Source organism: Rhinopithecus bieti, unplaced genomic scaffold (genome assembly GCF_001698545.2).
Source record: "Rhinopithecus bieti isolate Rb0 unplaced genomic scaffold, ASM169854v2 scaffold_9237, whole genome shotgun sequence".
Taxonomy (NCBI): Eukaryota; Metazoa; Chordata; class Mammalia; order Primates; family Cercopithecidae; genus Rhinopithecus; species Rhinopithecus bieti.
In genome coordinates this window covers 1,913,384-1,927,731 of record NW_016806263.1, presented here as the reverse complement: position 1 = coordinate 1,927,731, position 14,348 = coordinate 1,913,384, and the positions used below count along the sequence as shown (strand labels likewise).

Genomic DNA, 14,348 nt, shown 5'->3' with positions numbered 1-14,348 from the left:
TCGGGCACCATGGCTCACACCTGTAAACCCAGCACTTTGGGAGGCTGAGGTGGGCAGATTGCTTGAGCCCTGGAGTTCAAGATCAGCCTTGGCAGCATGGCAAACCCCCATCTCTACAAAAAATACAAAAAGTAGCCAGGCGTGGCGGCACTTGCCTGTAGTCCCAGCTACTCAGGAGGCTAAAGTGGGGGGACCATCTGAGCCCAGCAGGATGCCAAGGCTGCAGTGAGCCATGATCATGCCACTGCACTCTAGCATGGACGACAGTGAGACCTGTCTCAAAAAAAAAAAAAAAGAAAGAAAGAAAAAAGAAATGTATTTGTTAGTTTAACCTGTTTCTGGAATTACAATGGTTACTATGCGTACTAGGTACTTTCAAAAAGGGAACACTGATGGGGTGACTGACACCTATATGCTAGCAAGGAAAACAAAATGGGTATTAAGCAACTCTCCATTTTCTGTATTGCTAATAAATAGCTGAGTAGAAAAACACAAGCAAATAACTGAGATCTAGAAGACTTATTAAATTAATTTCATACATTTACATAGGAAACAATGTATTAGATCTTCAGACTTCACTAATGACTACAAATGTTTTTTCCCTTCAGTTCTCTGGATTTCCTCTTCACATGCCTTATTCTGAAGTGAAGCCTTTAATTGACGCTGTGTATAGTACTGGAGTACATAATATTGATGTTCCTAATGTTGAATTTGCTTTAGCTGTATACATACACCCATACCCCAAAAATGTTTTGTCTGTTTGGATCTATGTTGCCTCTCTTACACGCAACAGGTAATTTTTTTCACTGTACTTTTGTATCATGTAAAATTACACAGGATATGAGAAAATTTAAAATTATATGCATCACATCAGAAGAACATATTATTGGCAAATAATAAAATTATCATCTGTTTTCAAACTGTGCAAAGTGTTTTGTTTAGTAGTCTGCCTTGTCTCGGCTACTTGACCCTGAAATTCAATTGAGACTACCCACAGTAGAGTACATTATGAGCTTCCTGCCTCTATTCCTTTGTACTTACTTACCTTTTGCTTGGGCAAATATTAACAGCAATGGAATGAAAGTGAGAGAAACTTACCGAGTTTTACCTCAGAGCAAGGTAAAGCTTTAAAGAAAGCATCATTAGAGCCTTTAGAGTTCCTCCTCCTTTGCCGTGTTTAATTCAAATGTTAGTAGAAATAAAAAGCAGTAATGAGTTATTTATATTCCATCAAATGATTCTTCCTTTATCTTTAGACAACACTAAGACACTTTGCCTGAACTGAATGTTTACCCATTTTTATTGCTACTCCTCCTCCTCTCTCCAAATAAAACAAATAAATATCCAAGACTGCAAGATTACTTCATCTTCCACAGGTTTGCATGTACAGGCATACCTCGGAGATACTGTGCACTTGGTTCCAGACCACTGCAATAAAGTGAATATTGCAATAAAATGAGTCACACCGATTTTTTTGGTTTCCCAGTGCAAAGTTATGTTAACACTATATTATAGTATATTCACTGTGCAAAAGCATTATCTCAAAGATGTACATACCTTAATTTTAAAATACTTCACTATTCAAAAGTGCTAATGACCATCTGAGCCTTCAGTAAGTTGTAATTTTTTGCTGATTGAGGGTCTTGCCTCGATGTTGCCGATGGTTGGGGTGGCTGTGAGAATTTCTTAAAATAAGACAATCAAGTTTGTTGCACTGACTGACTCTTCCTTTCATGAAAGATTTCTCTGTAGCATGAAATGCTGACAGCATCTTACCCACAGAATGTCTTTCAAAACTGGAGTCAATCTTCTCAAACTCCCTTACTGCTTTATCAATTAAGTTTATGTCATATTCTAAATCCTTTGTTGTCAGTTGAACAATGTTCACAGCATCTTCACCAGGAGTAGAGGCCATCTCAAAAACCTTTTTTGAGACAGGGTACTTGCTCTGTCATCCAGGCAGAGTACAGTGGTGTGATTATGGCTCACTGCAGCCTCAACCTCCTAGGCTCAAGCAATCCTCCCACTTCAGTCTCTCAAGTAGCTGGGACTACAGGTACACGCCACCACACCCAGCTAATTTTTTATTTTTTGTAGAGACAGGGTCTCACTATGTTGTCTAGGCTGGTCTTGAGCTCCTGGACACAAGCAATCTTCCTGCCTCAGCCTCCCAAAATGCTGGGATTACAAGAGTGAGCCACCGCGCCTGACCAAGAAACAAATGTTCTTTACTTATCTGTAAGAAGCAACTCTATATCCATTCAAGTTTTATCATGAGATTGCAGCAATTTAATCACATCTTCAGGTTCTATTTCTAATTTTGGTCCTCTTACTATTTTTACCACATCTGCAGTGACTTCCTCCACTAAAGTCTGGAACCCTACAAAGACATCCATTGAGTTGGAATCAACTTCATCCAAACTCTTGTTAATGTTGATATTCTGACCTCCTCCAATGAATCAGGAATATTCTTAATGGCATCTAGAATGGTGAATCTTTCTAACTGAATCCTTTCCAGAATATTTTCAATTCACTTTGCCCTGATCCATCAGAGGAATCACTATCTATGGCAACTATAGCCTTACCAAATGTACTTCTTAATAAGACTTGAAAATCAAAATTATTCCTTGATCCATGGAGTAATTCTGCATGGAGCTGCAGAATAGATGTTAACAGGCATGAAAACATTAATCTCCTTGTACATCTCCATCAGAGCTCTTGGGTGACCAAGAGCCTTGTCAATAAGCAGTTAACGTTTTGAAAGAAATTTTCTGAGCAGGTCTCAACAGTGGGCCTACAATATTCAGCAAACCATGCTGTACACAGATGTACTGTCATACTGGCTGCTTTGTTCCATTTATAGAGCACAGAGTAGATTTAGCATTAATTCTTAAGGGCCTTAGGTTTTTCAGAATGGCAAATGAGCATTCTCAACAAAGTCACTAGCTGCACCAATCTCTTAACATGAGTCCACCTGCCCTTTTCAGCCAGGCACTGATTTCTCCTCTCTATGAAAGATTTAGGTGGCATCTTCGTCCAATAGAAGGTTGTTTTGTCTATGCACTAAAAATCTGATATTTAGTGTAGCCACTTTCAAATCAATGACCTTAGCTAGATCTTCTGAATAACTTGTTGCAGCTTCTATATTAGCACTTGGTACTTCACCTTGTATTTTTATGTTATAGAGAAGGTTTCTTTCCTTAAACCTCATGAATCAACCTCTGCTAGTTTCAGCCTTTTCTGAAGCTTCCTCACATCTCTCACCCTTCATAGAATTGAAGAGAGTTAGGGTCTTACTCTGAACTAGGCTTTGGCTTAAGGGAATTTTATGGCTAGTTTCATCTATCCAGACCACTAAAACTTTCTCCATATCAGTAATAAAGCTGTTTCACTTTCTTATCATTGGGTGTTCACTGGAGTAGCACTTTTAATTTCCTTCACGAACTTTCCTGTTGCATTCACAACTTCGCTGTATGGCACAAGAAGTGTAGATTTGGGCCTAAGTTTTCAACATGCCTTGCTCACTAAGTCTAATCAATTCTAGCTTTTGATTTAAAGTGAGAGACATGACTCTTCCTTTCACTTCAATACTTAAAGGCCACTGCAAGGTTATTAGCTGGGGCCTAATTTCAATATTGTTGTGTCTCTAGGAAGAGGGAGGTCTGAGGAGAGAGACAGGAACCGCTGGTCGGTGGAGCAATCAGAACATATATAATATTTATCAGTTAAGTTATCTGTCTTATTAGGGCGCAGTTCATGGCATTCCAAAGCAATTACAATAGTAACAACAATCACTGGCCAAAGATTACCATAACAGATTTAATAACAGTGAAAAACTATGAAATACTCCAAGAATTATCAAAATATACGAGACGTGAAGGGACAAGTTTTATCAGAAACATGGCACCAATAGACAGGCTCAACACAGAGTTGCCATAAACCTTCCATTTGTAAAAAATGCATTATCTGCCAAGTGCAATAAAGCAAAGCGCAATAAAATGACATATGCCTACATCTATATCAATAGGAGGAACATAGCCATTTTCTTCTGCATGACATAAAATTGTACTAAAAGGCACTAGTATGTGCCTTTCTGGGTGGCAGGCCTCCACTCTCATGATGTTTTAACAAAGCAAAGTAGATAAACTTACAGATTCAAATTTTGACTACTGACTAATTTCAAAAAGAAAATTCAGCTCAACAAAATTCAGTATCTGTCTAAAACTATTTGTCAGGGTAATGAGTTCATGGGAGCTCCAAAGACAAAGTATTTAGTCCTATTCTATACTAAAGTAAACCTGGATTGAGATTTATAATAAAAATCACAACACAACAGTATTACTTGGTAAAGTCCTCAAAGTAGATTTTATTTATACATTTCTTCAAATGATTGTGGTAGTTTAAAAAATCTCTCCCAAATTTGATGATATAGGGACAGTGGTGAGAACAAGGTATCCTTAACGGAAACAAATACGGATTGGTGCTTTCCTAGCTCACTGAGCTAACACCCAGAAGCCAATTTTTTCTATAATCCTAAAGAATCTTAAATGTGGGTTTGTTTGAATTGGCCTTCCGAGAATTGCTGAAATAAAGGAAATATTACAGAAAACAGATTAGTTTCCAAAAATGTGCTGTCTTTGAAAATAACTCTTCAGACATGTATGTCGGAAAAGATCTGCAAAGCTTGGTACAGTGTTAATGTATAAAGAGAACCAATCGCCTCCATGGACTTTAAAACTCAAAATAATCTATGAAATACTTTAAATGACATGGCATTACCAACATTCTTTAAAGCATTTCATATAAAAGAAAACTGGTAAGGCTGTTCTCACCCTTTTGAAAAGACCTAATCCGTTTCTAAAACAAAAGTATAATTTGCAAGAGAAACAACATTACAATTCACTGGTAAATTAAGATTTCTGAGGTTGTAAGAAATGGGGCCAAAAGAAGTCACGCTCAAAAAGGGATGGTTAACACAAGAAATGTGCTATGAGTAAAGTGCATGAAAGAAAGCCTGCTCAGCTAAATGAAGTAGACAAAGGTCAGAAGTCAAGGGTCATTCGCCAGAGCGGCAGCAGGCTCGAAAACCACACTGCAAATTCTGGCATCCACTGGCGGTATCAGCATGAGGACCTGTATGAAAACAGAAAAATGTGAAAGGAGGAATTTCTTAAGAGATCACATAAAAAAAATTTTGCTTATGAAGGAGCCAAAATATTCATTGGTTTTACTAGCAGTACTTATATCACAGAAGTAAATCTCATGATGAGTGTATAAGAAATTATTCAGACACAAAAACCAATAGCAGCTTGACTTTAATTAATATATCCTTCACGGTCCAAAAGGTAAGTGGAAGGGAAAAAAATAATTTTTAGCAACAACTTTACAATATAAAAATCCAAAATGGAAAGGAGACAATCCACAGAAGATTGCAAAGCTAACTTATAAAAAGATTCTTATAATCTGAACATCCTCCCTAGAAATGTAATAAAGGCAAAAAAACAGCCCTAACTAATTGATCAGCTAAAGAATTCAGTATTGAGCAATTACAATAAATAGTACATTCAAATTTTAAAGCAAAATAAACTATATGGACAAAGGCTTAATATATTTGCCATATTTTATTTAGTATTTGTAGCCAAAATATCTATATATGGCAGGGTTAAATGAAATTATTTTCCAAAGTTAAATATATAATGAGTGATCAATTAAACTTTATCTAAGACATAGTAAAAATTATCATTCACTTACAAAGAATAAGAAAACATTTGTGGAATAACTGACATTTTATCCCAGTCACACTATGCTACCCAGGCACTAGATACAAGATCCATTAGGAAACATAGCTGAGAATTAGAAAGTATCAAAGAAGAAGTTTCATAGCACATATTCAAATGTCAAGTACTCTGAATGAATATTTTTATAAAAGCAGGCACATGTGGGAAAGATTCTTTCAACTATATTGAAGTCTTTCAGTATGTCTGCACCATGAACAAATAAGGAATAGTTAATTAGTTCTTTACATATCAACAAGAACACCCAAAATACTTGCAATTGTGATATAAGGAACAATACAAAATGAAAACTGTACATGAAATATAATTTTACTACAGAATATATCAAATGGATTGTAACTGAAAAATCACAGTACTCTGGGGTGATATCTAGGTTTAACTCAAAACGCATTTTAAATTTACTTTTGTTTTCTAAAACAGCACTCAATTGAAAAAAAAAAAAAGCAACTAGGCTAATACCACCATAATAATTACTTCCAACTAAACACACAGAACACATTAATTTCCAGAAATTTAACTTTTCCTTATATTCCCCAAATGGCACATACAAAATACAAAGGGCAAATTTCTTAAGACATACAGTCTTAGGAAAGAAACTAATAAACATTACACACATATGTGGAACTACCACAGCTTATGCTTTTGGTCATATTAAATTTTTAAGTTGATGTGACACCTGTGATTAGCTTAATGAGGGAGCAGATATGGGAATGAACAATGGTATAGATGAAAAGAGACTGGCCACAGATTTATAACTGCTGAAGTTGATGGTACATGAGGGTTCATTATATTATTCGATGTTAAATTTTTCTGTAACAGGAAGTTTAAAATTATTTTAAATATAAAGTTGAATTACTAAAGCCAATTTTTATTTAATCAAAATAACAGTCTGTTCTAGTCTTTAAATGAAAAGTGAAATATGTCAAATATTTAAAATTCAAAAAGCGGCACTGTGTTAAAATTATTTTCCCTTAAAATAAGATACAATGTTAATCATCTTAATCACAAACTCAAGATAAAATGTTTTAGTATATATTGAATACTTATTTAAAATGCCCTGAGAAGGAACCCTATGATCTGAAATTCTTCTCCCACTGCCAATCTTTAACCAAGTTTTTCCTTTGAATATAATGCCAGCTTTACCTACTGTGCACCACCCAATCCCCATCTTTCCCCTTCTTCGCTTGTCTTTCCTCACCCTTATACTGCTGTTTTGTCCACCAATCACCTAGTGCCTCTCCTCAAGACACAAGCCCTGCCTCACTGCCATTCCCCTGCTCTGACCCATAGTCCATCATGAAATGCCAGATTCACTGGGTTTTGCCAAAATGGATCTGATTATCATTTTATCAGATTAAAATTCCATTCTAAATTTTTTTAAAGAAGAGACATGAAGACTCTCATACAATTTTTCCAAACTGCAACTCCCTCAAATATTTCAAAATGTCTATAACGTTAAGTTCTCACTTAACATCGATAGATTCTTAGAAACTGCGACTAAGCAAAATAACGTACAACAAAGTTAGTTGTTTTGTTTGCATCATTATAATGAAATGACACTATTTGAGGACTTCCTGTATGTTGTTTTCTTTAAAGTCAGTTTCCAAAAACGTATCACCGACACTGAGGACTTACTACAGTCCTATTTTTTTTTAAAAAGGACAGAAAGGTAAAGGAGAAATATTATGCTAAATTTCAACACTAGCCTGAGAAAAATCATACGCCATGCCTGCAAGCAATAGAAGTGAAGTATGCAACTGGTTTTCAAAGGATAAAGTAAAAGGGAGACTCAAAGGAGCAAACAGATCAAAAAAGCTATTCTCCTAGAGATTCAGATCTAACCTGACACGACACAGTTTTTCCCCATCCTCCCCAAAAGATGTAGGGTCCACATGCTCAGTTTCCACCCTAGCTACCTGGGTCATTTTGCTGTTGAAGTCTAAGGGATGATTGCAGAGATAATGGGTGAAGAAAAATGTAGGAATAAAAGTTCTTACCCTGTATTAGGTAAAAAGCACAAACCTACTGTCAGTATCTCCTTATTTATCACAAAACAAAGCTCTTGCTTATATTCATGTAAAATGTGCCCACTCACTGAGTAGGCACATTTTACATGAATATAAGCAAGAACTCTGAATACATTCTAAGTTCACTAGAATTGAGTTTCAGTGAGATTCTAAGTGTACAGAGTAAAGAGAGAGAATTAATATATTGTTTTCAAATTTGAAAGCGGAATCTGTTTAAAGAAGCCTATAGGAACTTAATCAGTAACTGTAATATTAAATGACTCAAAACTACAATCCTTTGATAAGGTTAATAACAGAGTAGTTACTGGTATTTGATTCCAATAATCGTAAAAGTGACTGTATCCATTAAAGGATTTGCTGAAGGCCTGAGTCAAAACAAAAATGAAGACAAGTACTGTTTTAAATTCAGTATCACATTGTAGAAACAGGAGACTAGCACCTTCCAAAGCATGGGAAGTACAAGCAACATCAACAATAAAATCCTTAAAGTAACACAGGACTGTTCAGAAAAGTGAATAAATGGACAACAGAATAAATGGACAACAGAAAAGGTGAGGGAGCATTAGAAAGAAATATGACTAAGATATGATGGATTGCCAGGTAGACAACTATGCTTTAATAGACAAAGACAATTCACAAGGTAGTTCCCTTTAAATATTTGACTTATCACCAGCAAACTTCCATCTCACTGTAGGATAGAGAACCCAAATGGTTAAGATATATAAAGCCTAAATTACATTAAAGAATAATAAAGAAAATAGAAAAATATAATTGAATAATCATTAAAATATTTAAATGCATGGTAAGGAATAATCTTATAAGAAAGCATTTTTAAGTATCAGATGATAGGAAGTATAAGGTTAGCTATTATTTCTCCAGATTTTATTACTGAATAACTTGTTTTCACTGGGTTCTAAGTATATTACTTATGCTGTATATCTGCACTTACCTTCACTTACCTTTAATTCCTCTTTAACTTAAATTAGAAACATAAAAGAGCACATCATCTGAAACTGTGTCACCTCCAAAACTATGAGCTAATCTATCTTAATTTATAAATTATACACACATTGAAATGCAAATCAGTAAAAAAGTTTGTGTCATTGTTCATATGTTCTTCACAGCTCTACAACTATGCTATTCCATTTAACACTTCTTAAATGTTAAAAAAAAATTTTAATGTTATGGCTAAGAAGACTTTTATATTCAAATCTTATCAAATAAATTTAAAAGTCATAAAGAATCATTCAGAAGAATCTAGATTTGCATTTTATATCAAGACACTTTATGTACAGTGTCTTGCTCAAGGTAGTTACTGCTTGAATATATGATAACTAACTTATCATCTCCAAAATCTCTGCTAGTGCATTCTGCTTTACTTATCATGTATTACTTAATGACTAATGTTTATTAGTATTTACTTCTTTTATATTTAGTAATCTGATAGTTAACTATATACATTTTCTTTTAAAAAATGTATTTTTAGTTAAATGTTACTTTCAAATATTGGAAATATAATTTGTCACCTAAATACATTTCTCCATTGCTCTAATACCACGTATTAAAACACACTGACTACTTTCAGAAATAATAAAAATAGTAACAAGGAGGACCCTGAGCATTCACTAGATATCTACTATACATGCTGAGCTGTTTTGAAAGATACTGGAACAAGTGTCATCTTGCAAAACTGGATACAACACAACTTCATTCTAACACTTTCTAGGCTGTCCACATATCCTTTTAAGGAAAAGACTATAGGAGAGCATTGCTTTAAGAACAACCTATGTGGAACTCAGACACAAGTTATATAACAAGTCACCCTGTAAATTTTAAAGGCTTTCCATTCCCCCAAATCATGCTTCAATAAGCTATAAAAGGAGAGTTAATATTGGATTATACAAGCACTGCAATTTCCTTTCAAATCTTTCAAAGTCAGATATCTTCATTACAATTCATTTATTTTAAAAAATCAATCATTTATCCAAAAAAACTTTTACATTCAACAAAAGGAATATAGTAGCTCCTCTGAAACTACATATTCAAAACGAGTTTAGAGGAAATGCATAAGGACAAAGTGCAGAAGACTTTAAGTATTTCATTTTATCCCATCATCTAAATTATTTCAAAGTTTAAAACATACAAACATAAAACAAGTAAGCATAAAAACAAACTGAAACCCAGTCCTCTCCCTCTACCCAATAACATCTATGTACCCAAAAATAAATGATGAATTTGATACTGAGATTTATTCCGAAGCATAACCTATGCTGAAATCAGTATGAAAAATTCAAGTGCAACATACAAATAAAATTTTTTCTGATAAAAAAATTGCTTATTAATTACTCTTGATAATACGTCCTATAAGTCTCAGAAAGTATAGCACTAAACCTACAATGAAATAACTTTATGTTAACAAAACTCCCATCTCAAATCCACAGCATCCCCAAAAGTAACAGCTTCACTGCATCAATCACACTTTGTTTTCATAGGCTTAGCATGTTGCAACTACGGTGACATTCACTTTAACCAACTACGATAACATTCCCCTTGGCCATTCCTTGATTAGACACAGAAGGCAACAGAAAAGAAGAAATGTCCAACTTAGTGTTGATATATCAAGAACATGGGAGGTCATCTCCTGTATAACAATGTGATTCCAGAAGTAAGAGAGCTGCAATCTTCAGTTTCCTCTTATATATTTTAAGGAAAATCTAATCTCGAGAAATAGCAGATTTGTTCATTTCTCCACTTTCTGGTATGTCATTACTCCCACTGGTCTTCCTGACTCCTGTCAATTGTTCTGCCTGAGAAAAATTTTGTTGATTTTCCTGTCATCTTAAGGTGAATTGGGCACTCAAAGACAATAGGGCGTAGTATAAAAAGACAGGTACACAGTAGTCTGAGCCACTTAAAATGTTCTCCAGTTATAAATACAGGAGGTTGATTTGCTTATTAATAACAGAAGAGCAGCTTTTTATACTTCTGGGAAATTCAATCTCTATCAGTGACTATCAAATGTGCAAAAGGCACTGAACATACTTTGAAAAGCATGTTCAATAAGCCCACTGTAGGGTAGAATATGTTTAAAAGAACAAAATCAAGAAATAGTTCTCGTGATTTTTGAAAGTAGGTTCAGGAATCAATTTCCAAAACACTATAGGAATTCTAATCATTCTAAAGCATCTCAGCCTCTTCTCAATACTACAACTCCCCTCAATCTTCAGTAAGAGTTGACATCAGATCCAGAAACTCTGGAAGTCCACATTACTAAAGTCCTCATTTTTCTACATTTGATAAAGCCGTCTTACAAGAAAAATGAGTCTGTTAGCCCTAAGAAAGCAGTATATCTAGAACATAAATAGTTCTAAATTCTAAGTGAGCACTACAAAACTCTAGAGGAATATCCAAAACTTTTAAACAAGAATTTTAGTACTTCTATTAAGTTACCATTTTTGATTACACTATTACACTCCTCAAAAGTCTGACACAATGGATATTTTGAATATACATCTGCAAGAAAAACTTACCTTTCAAGATATTAATTAATGAAAATGTAATTTTGAAATTTTATAAAATTTAACTAAATCTGAAAGTAAGACAGTCTGGTAATTAGAAATCTAGAAAACTAAATGGAAAAATTATTAGAACTGCTAAAAAATTTTAAATTAATTCCTTCAAAATTATTGCATTGTTAAAAGGCATTACCGTTAATGTTGTCACAGTAGTAAAAGTATTCATCATTCAGAGAAGGACATGCTGAAACCAAATCCTGCAGGCCTGCACCAGTTATAGTAAGACAACCAGAGAGATTAAGGTGCTCCAAATAAGGCAGCCCTCCTCCCAGAGTCAAAACCCTGTAAGAAAAATAATTTGACAGTTAAAAGATATTTATCTAAAAAAACGTTTGTATTCCTATGGTCCACTGAACCACTATTATACATACTTTTCAATATGGTAATGAGAAAATGTAAGAATTCCTGCAAAACACTGATAAGTAATCTCATCCTTAAGCAGAAATACATTTAATTAAGAAAATGTTCAACATTTTTCTAATGACATTCAATAAAGAAATCTATAAAACTGTTCTTTATAAGAACATCATGGTAACTTAATTCTTAGAGGAAGTACTGAACCCTGGAGTTGTAATGTTCATTCTCCTACCCAACTGTAGCAGTAAGTAAAAATTATCAAGAAAATTACTGAAGCTTAAAACCTAATGAGCAGTTGGGCAGTTTCTAAAAAAAAAAAAGTATAGATACACCTAGCATATGACCCAGCAATTCCTGTCCTAGGTATATACCCAAGAGAATTAAAACCATACGTTTACACAAAAACTCGCACATGAATGTTCATAGCAGCATTATTCATAACACTTAGAAAGTGGAAACAACTCAAATGTCCATTAATTAATAAATGGATAAATAAAATGTGATATATCCATACAATTAAATAATCTGCAGCCACAAAGTACTGACACATAGTATAACAAGCTTAAACCTTGAACACATAAACCTAATTTTAAAAAGCCAGATACTAAAGGCCATATATTGAATGATTCCATTAATATTATCATTCTAGAATAGGTAAATCCACATAGACACGAAGTCGATTCATGGTTATCAGAGGCTGGAGAAAGGGGGAGTGAGAAGTGACTACTAATAAGTATGGGGTTCTTTTTGGGATGATGAAAACGTTTTGAATTAGTCTGTGGTGGATGGTTGAACAACCCTATAAATATACTAAAAAATCACTGAATTAATTGTATACTTTTAAAAAGCAGTAAATGTTATGGTATGTTAATTACATTTCAATAAAAAATAAAACCTAATGGCACACCTAAAAGAATAAAAGCAGTATTTACATAAACAGGATAAAATTAAAAGGTGGCTTCTTGTATTTGGATGTTCAGATCTCTACGAAGGCCAGAGAAGTTTTCCTTGATTATTCCCTCAAATATGGTTTCCCAACTTTCAGAATTCTCTTCTTCCTTGGGAGCACCAATTATTCTTAGGTTTGGTCATTTAACATAATCCCAAACTTCTTGGAGGCTTCGCTCATTTTTTTTTTTAATTCTTTTTTCTTTGTCGGGTTGGGTTAATTTGAAAACCTTCTCTTCAACTTCTGAAGTTCTTTCATTTGTTCAATTCTATTGTTGAGACTTTCCAGTGCATTTTGCATTTCTCTAAGTGTGTCCTTCATTTCCAGATGTTGAGATTGTTTTTTATTTATGCTATAAATTTCTCTGGAGATTTTTCCATTCATATCCTATAACTTTTGTTTTTTTTTTTTTTTATTTCTTTAAGTTTGTATTCACCTTTCTCTGGTGCCTCTTTGAGTAGCTTAGTAATTGACCTTCTGATTTCCTCTTTGTGGCAATTCAGAGATTTCTTCTTCACTTGGATCCACTGCTGGTGAGCTAGTGTGTTCCTTTGAGGGTGTTAAATAACCTTGTTTTGTCATATTACCAGAATTGTTATTCTGGTTCCTTCTCATTGGGGTAGACTATGTCAGAGGGAAGATCTAGCTCAAGGGCTATTACTCAGATTCTTTTGTCCCACAAGGGTGCTCCCTTGATGTGGTGCTCTTCCCACTTCCCCTAGGGATGGGGCTTCCTGAGAGCCAAACTGCCGTAATTGTTATTTCTTTTCTGGGTCTAGCCACCCAGCAGAGCTGCTAGACTCCAGGCTGGTACTGGGGAGTGTCTGTGATAAGTCCTGTGATGTGATCTGTCTTCAGGTCTCTCAGCCATGAGTACCAGCACTTGCTCCAGTGGAGATAGGACAGGAGTGAAGTGGACTCTGTGAAGGTCCTTGTGTGTAGTTTTGTTTAGTGTGTTGGTTGGCCTCCAGCCAGGAGGTGCTGCTTTCAAGAAAGCATCAGCTGCAGTACTTCAGGGAGGGTACAAGTTTGCCCTGGGGTCACCTGCTTTTAAAAAGTGTGCTCCCTTCTAGTGTTTTCCAAAACCTTATACTAGAAGAGTTTCTAAATACTTTGAAAGCAAAAAAAAAACCTTGAAATCAATTAATTATATAAAATTTTAATAAGTTCTGCGTTATTTTTTAAAACATCCTAAAAAACTAAAAGATAAGAAAACTGCCACATGGTCAGAAGTCATTGCGGCTCTGAGAGGTCACATGTATTACTGCATTCTTTGAAAAAAAAAAAAACAAAAACTGGTCATATTGAAAATGCAAACTGAACAGAGTTATAAATAAATTTTAACAAGGTATGATGGTAGTGAAAAAATGACGATGAAAAATGAATTACTAGGTTCTAAATTGAACTAAAATTGCTTTTACTTCCTAAAATCAAGTTGTATTCAAAACAAAATCATATTACAGTTAGGAATACATACATACTTGTAATAAAATTATTTTAAAGAATAAAACTCAGAATAAAGTTATCTTTATTTTTTAAAAACTACAACATATGCACTTGGATTTGAGAAAACTGAAAATTAATGAAATGATTCACAGCAGTCAAAGCACAGTTATACCAGTTACCTCAGGGAAAACACTTTTGG

At 34.4% G+C, this 14,348-nt stretch overlaps 2 protein-coding genes across 4 annotated transcripts in view; one reads left to right on the top strand and one right to left on the bottom strand.

Moving 5' to 3' along the window:
* CC2D2A (coiled-coil and C2 domain containing 2A) overlaps positions 1–942 on the top strand; it is a 135,384-nt gene extending 134,442 nt beyond the window's left edge. The window contains exon 35 of one of the 2 annotated variants that reach the window (XM_017875353.1): positions 609–942. In XM_017875353.1, coding sequence (XP_017730842.1) covers positions 609–797 — 189 coding nt within the window. In that variant the 3' untranslated portion in view covers positions 798–942. The remainder of the gene's footprint in view (positions 1–608) is intronic. The other variant, XM_017875352.1, reaches the window with a different exon arrangement.
* Positions 943–3,869: 2,927 nt separating this feature from the next.
* FBXL5 (F-box and leucine rich repeat protein 5) overlaps positions 3,870–14,348 on the bottom strand; it is a 42,188-nt gene continuing 31,709 nt past the window's right edge. Inside the window, exons 10-11 of one of the 2 annotated variants that reach the window (XM_017875350.1) lie at positions 11,531–11,679; positions 3,870–5,133 (exon numbers count right to left, since the gene is read on the bottom strand). In XM_017875350.1, coding sequence (XP_017730839.1) covers positions 5,057–5,133; positions 11,531–11,679 — 226 coding nt within the window. In that variant the 3' untranslated portion in view covers positions 3,870–5,056. The remainder of the gene's footprint in view (positions 5,134–11,530; positions 11,680–14,348) is intronic. The other variant, XM_017875349.1, reaches the window with a different exon arrangement.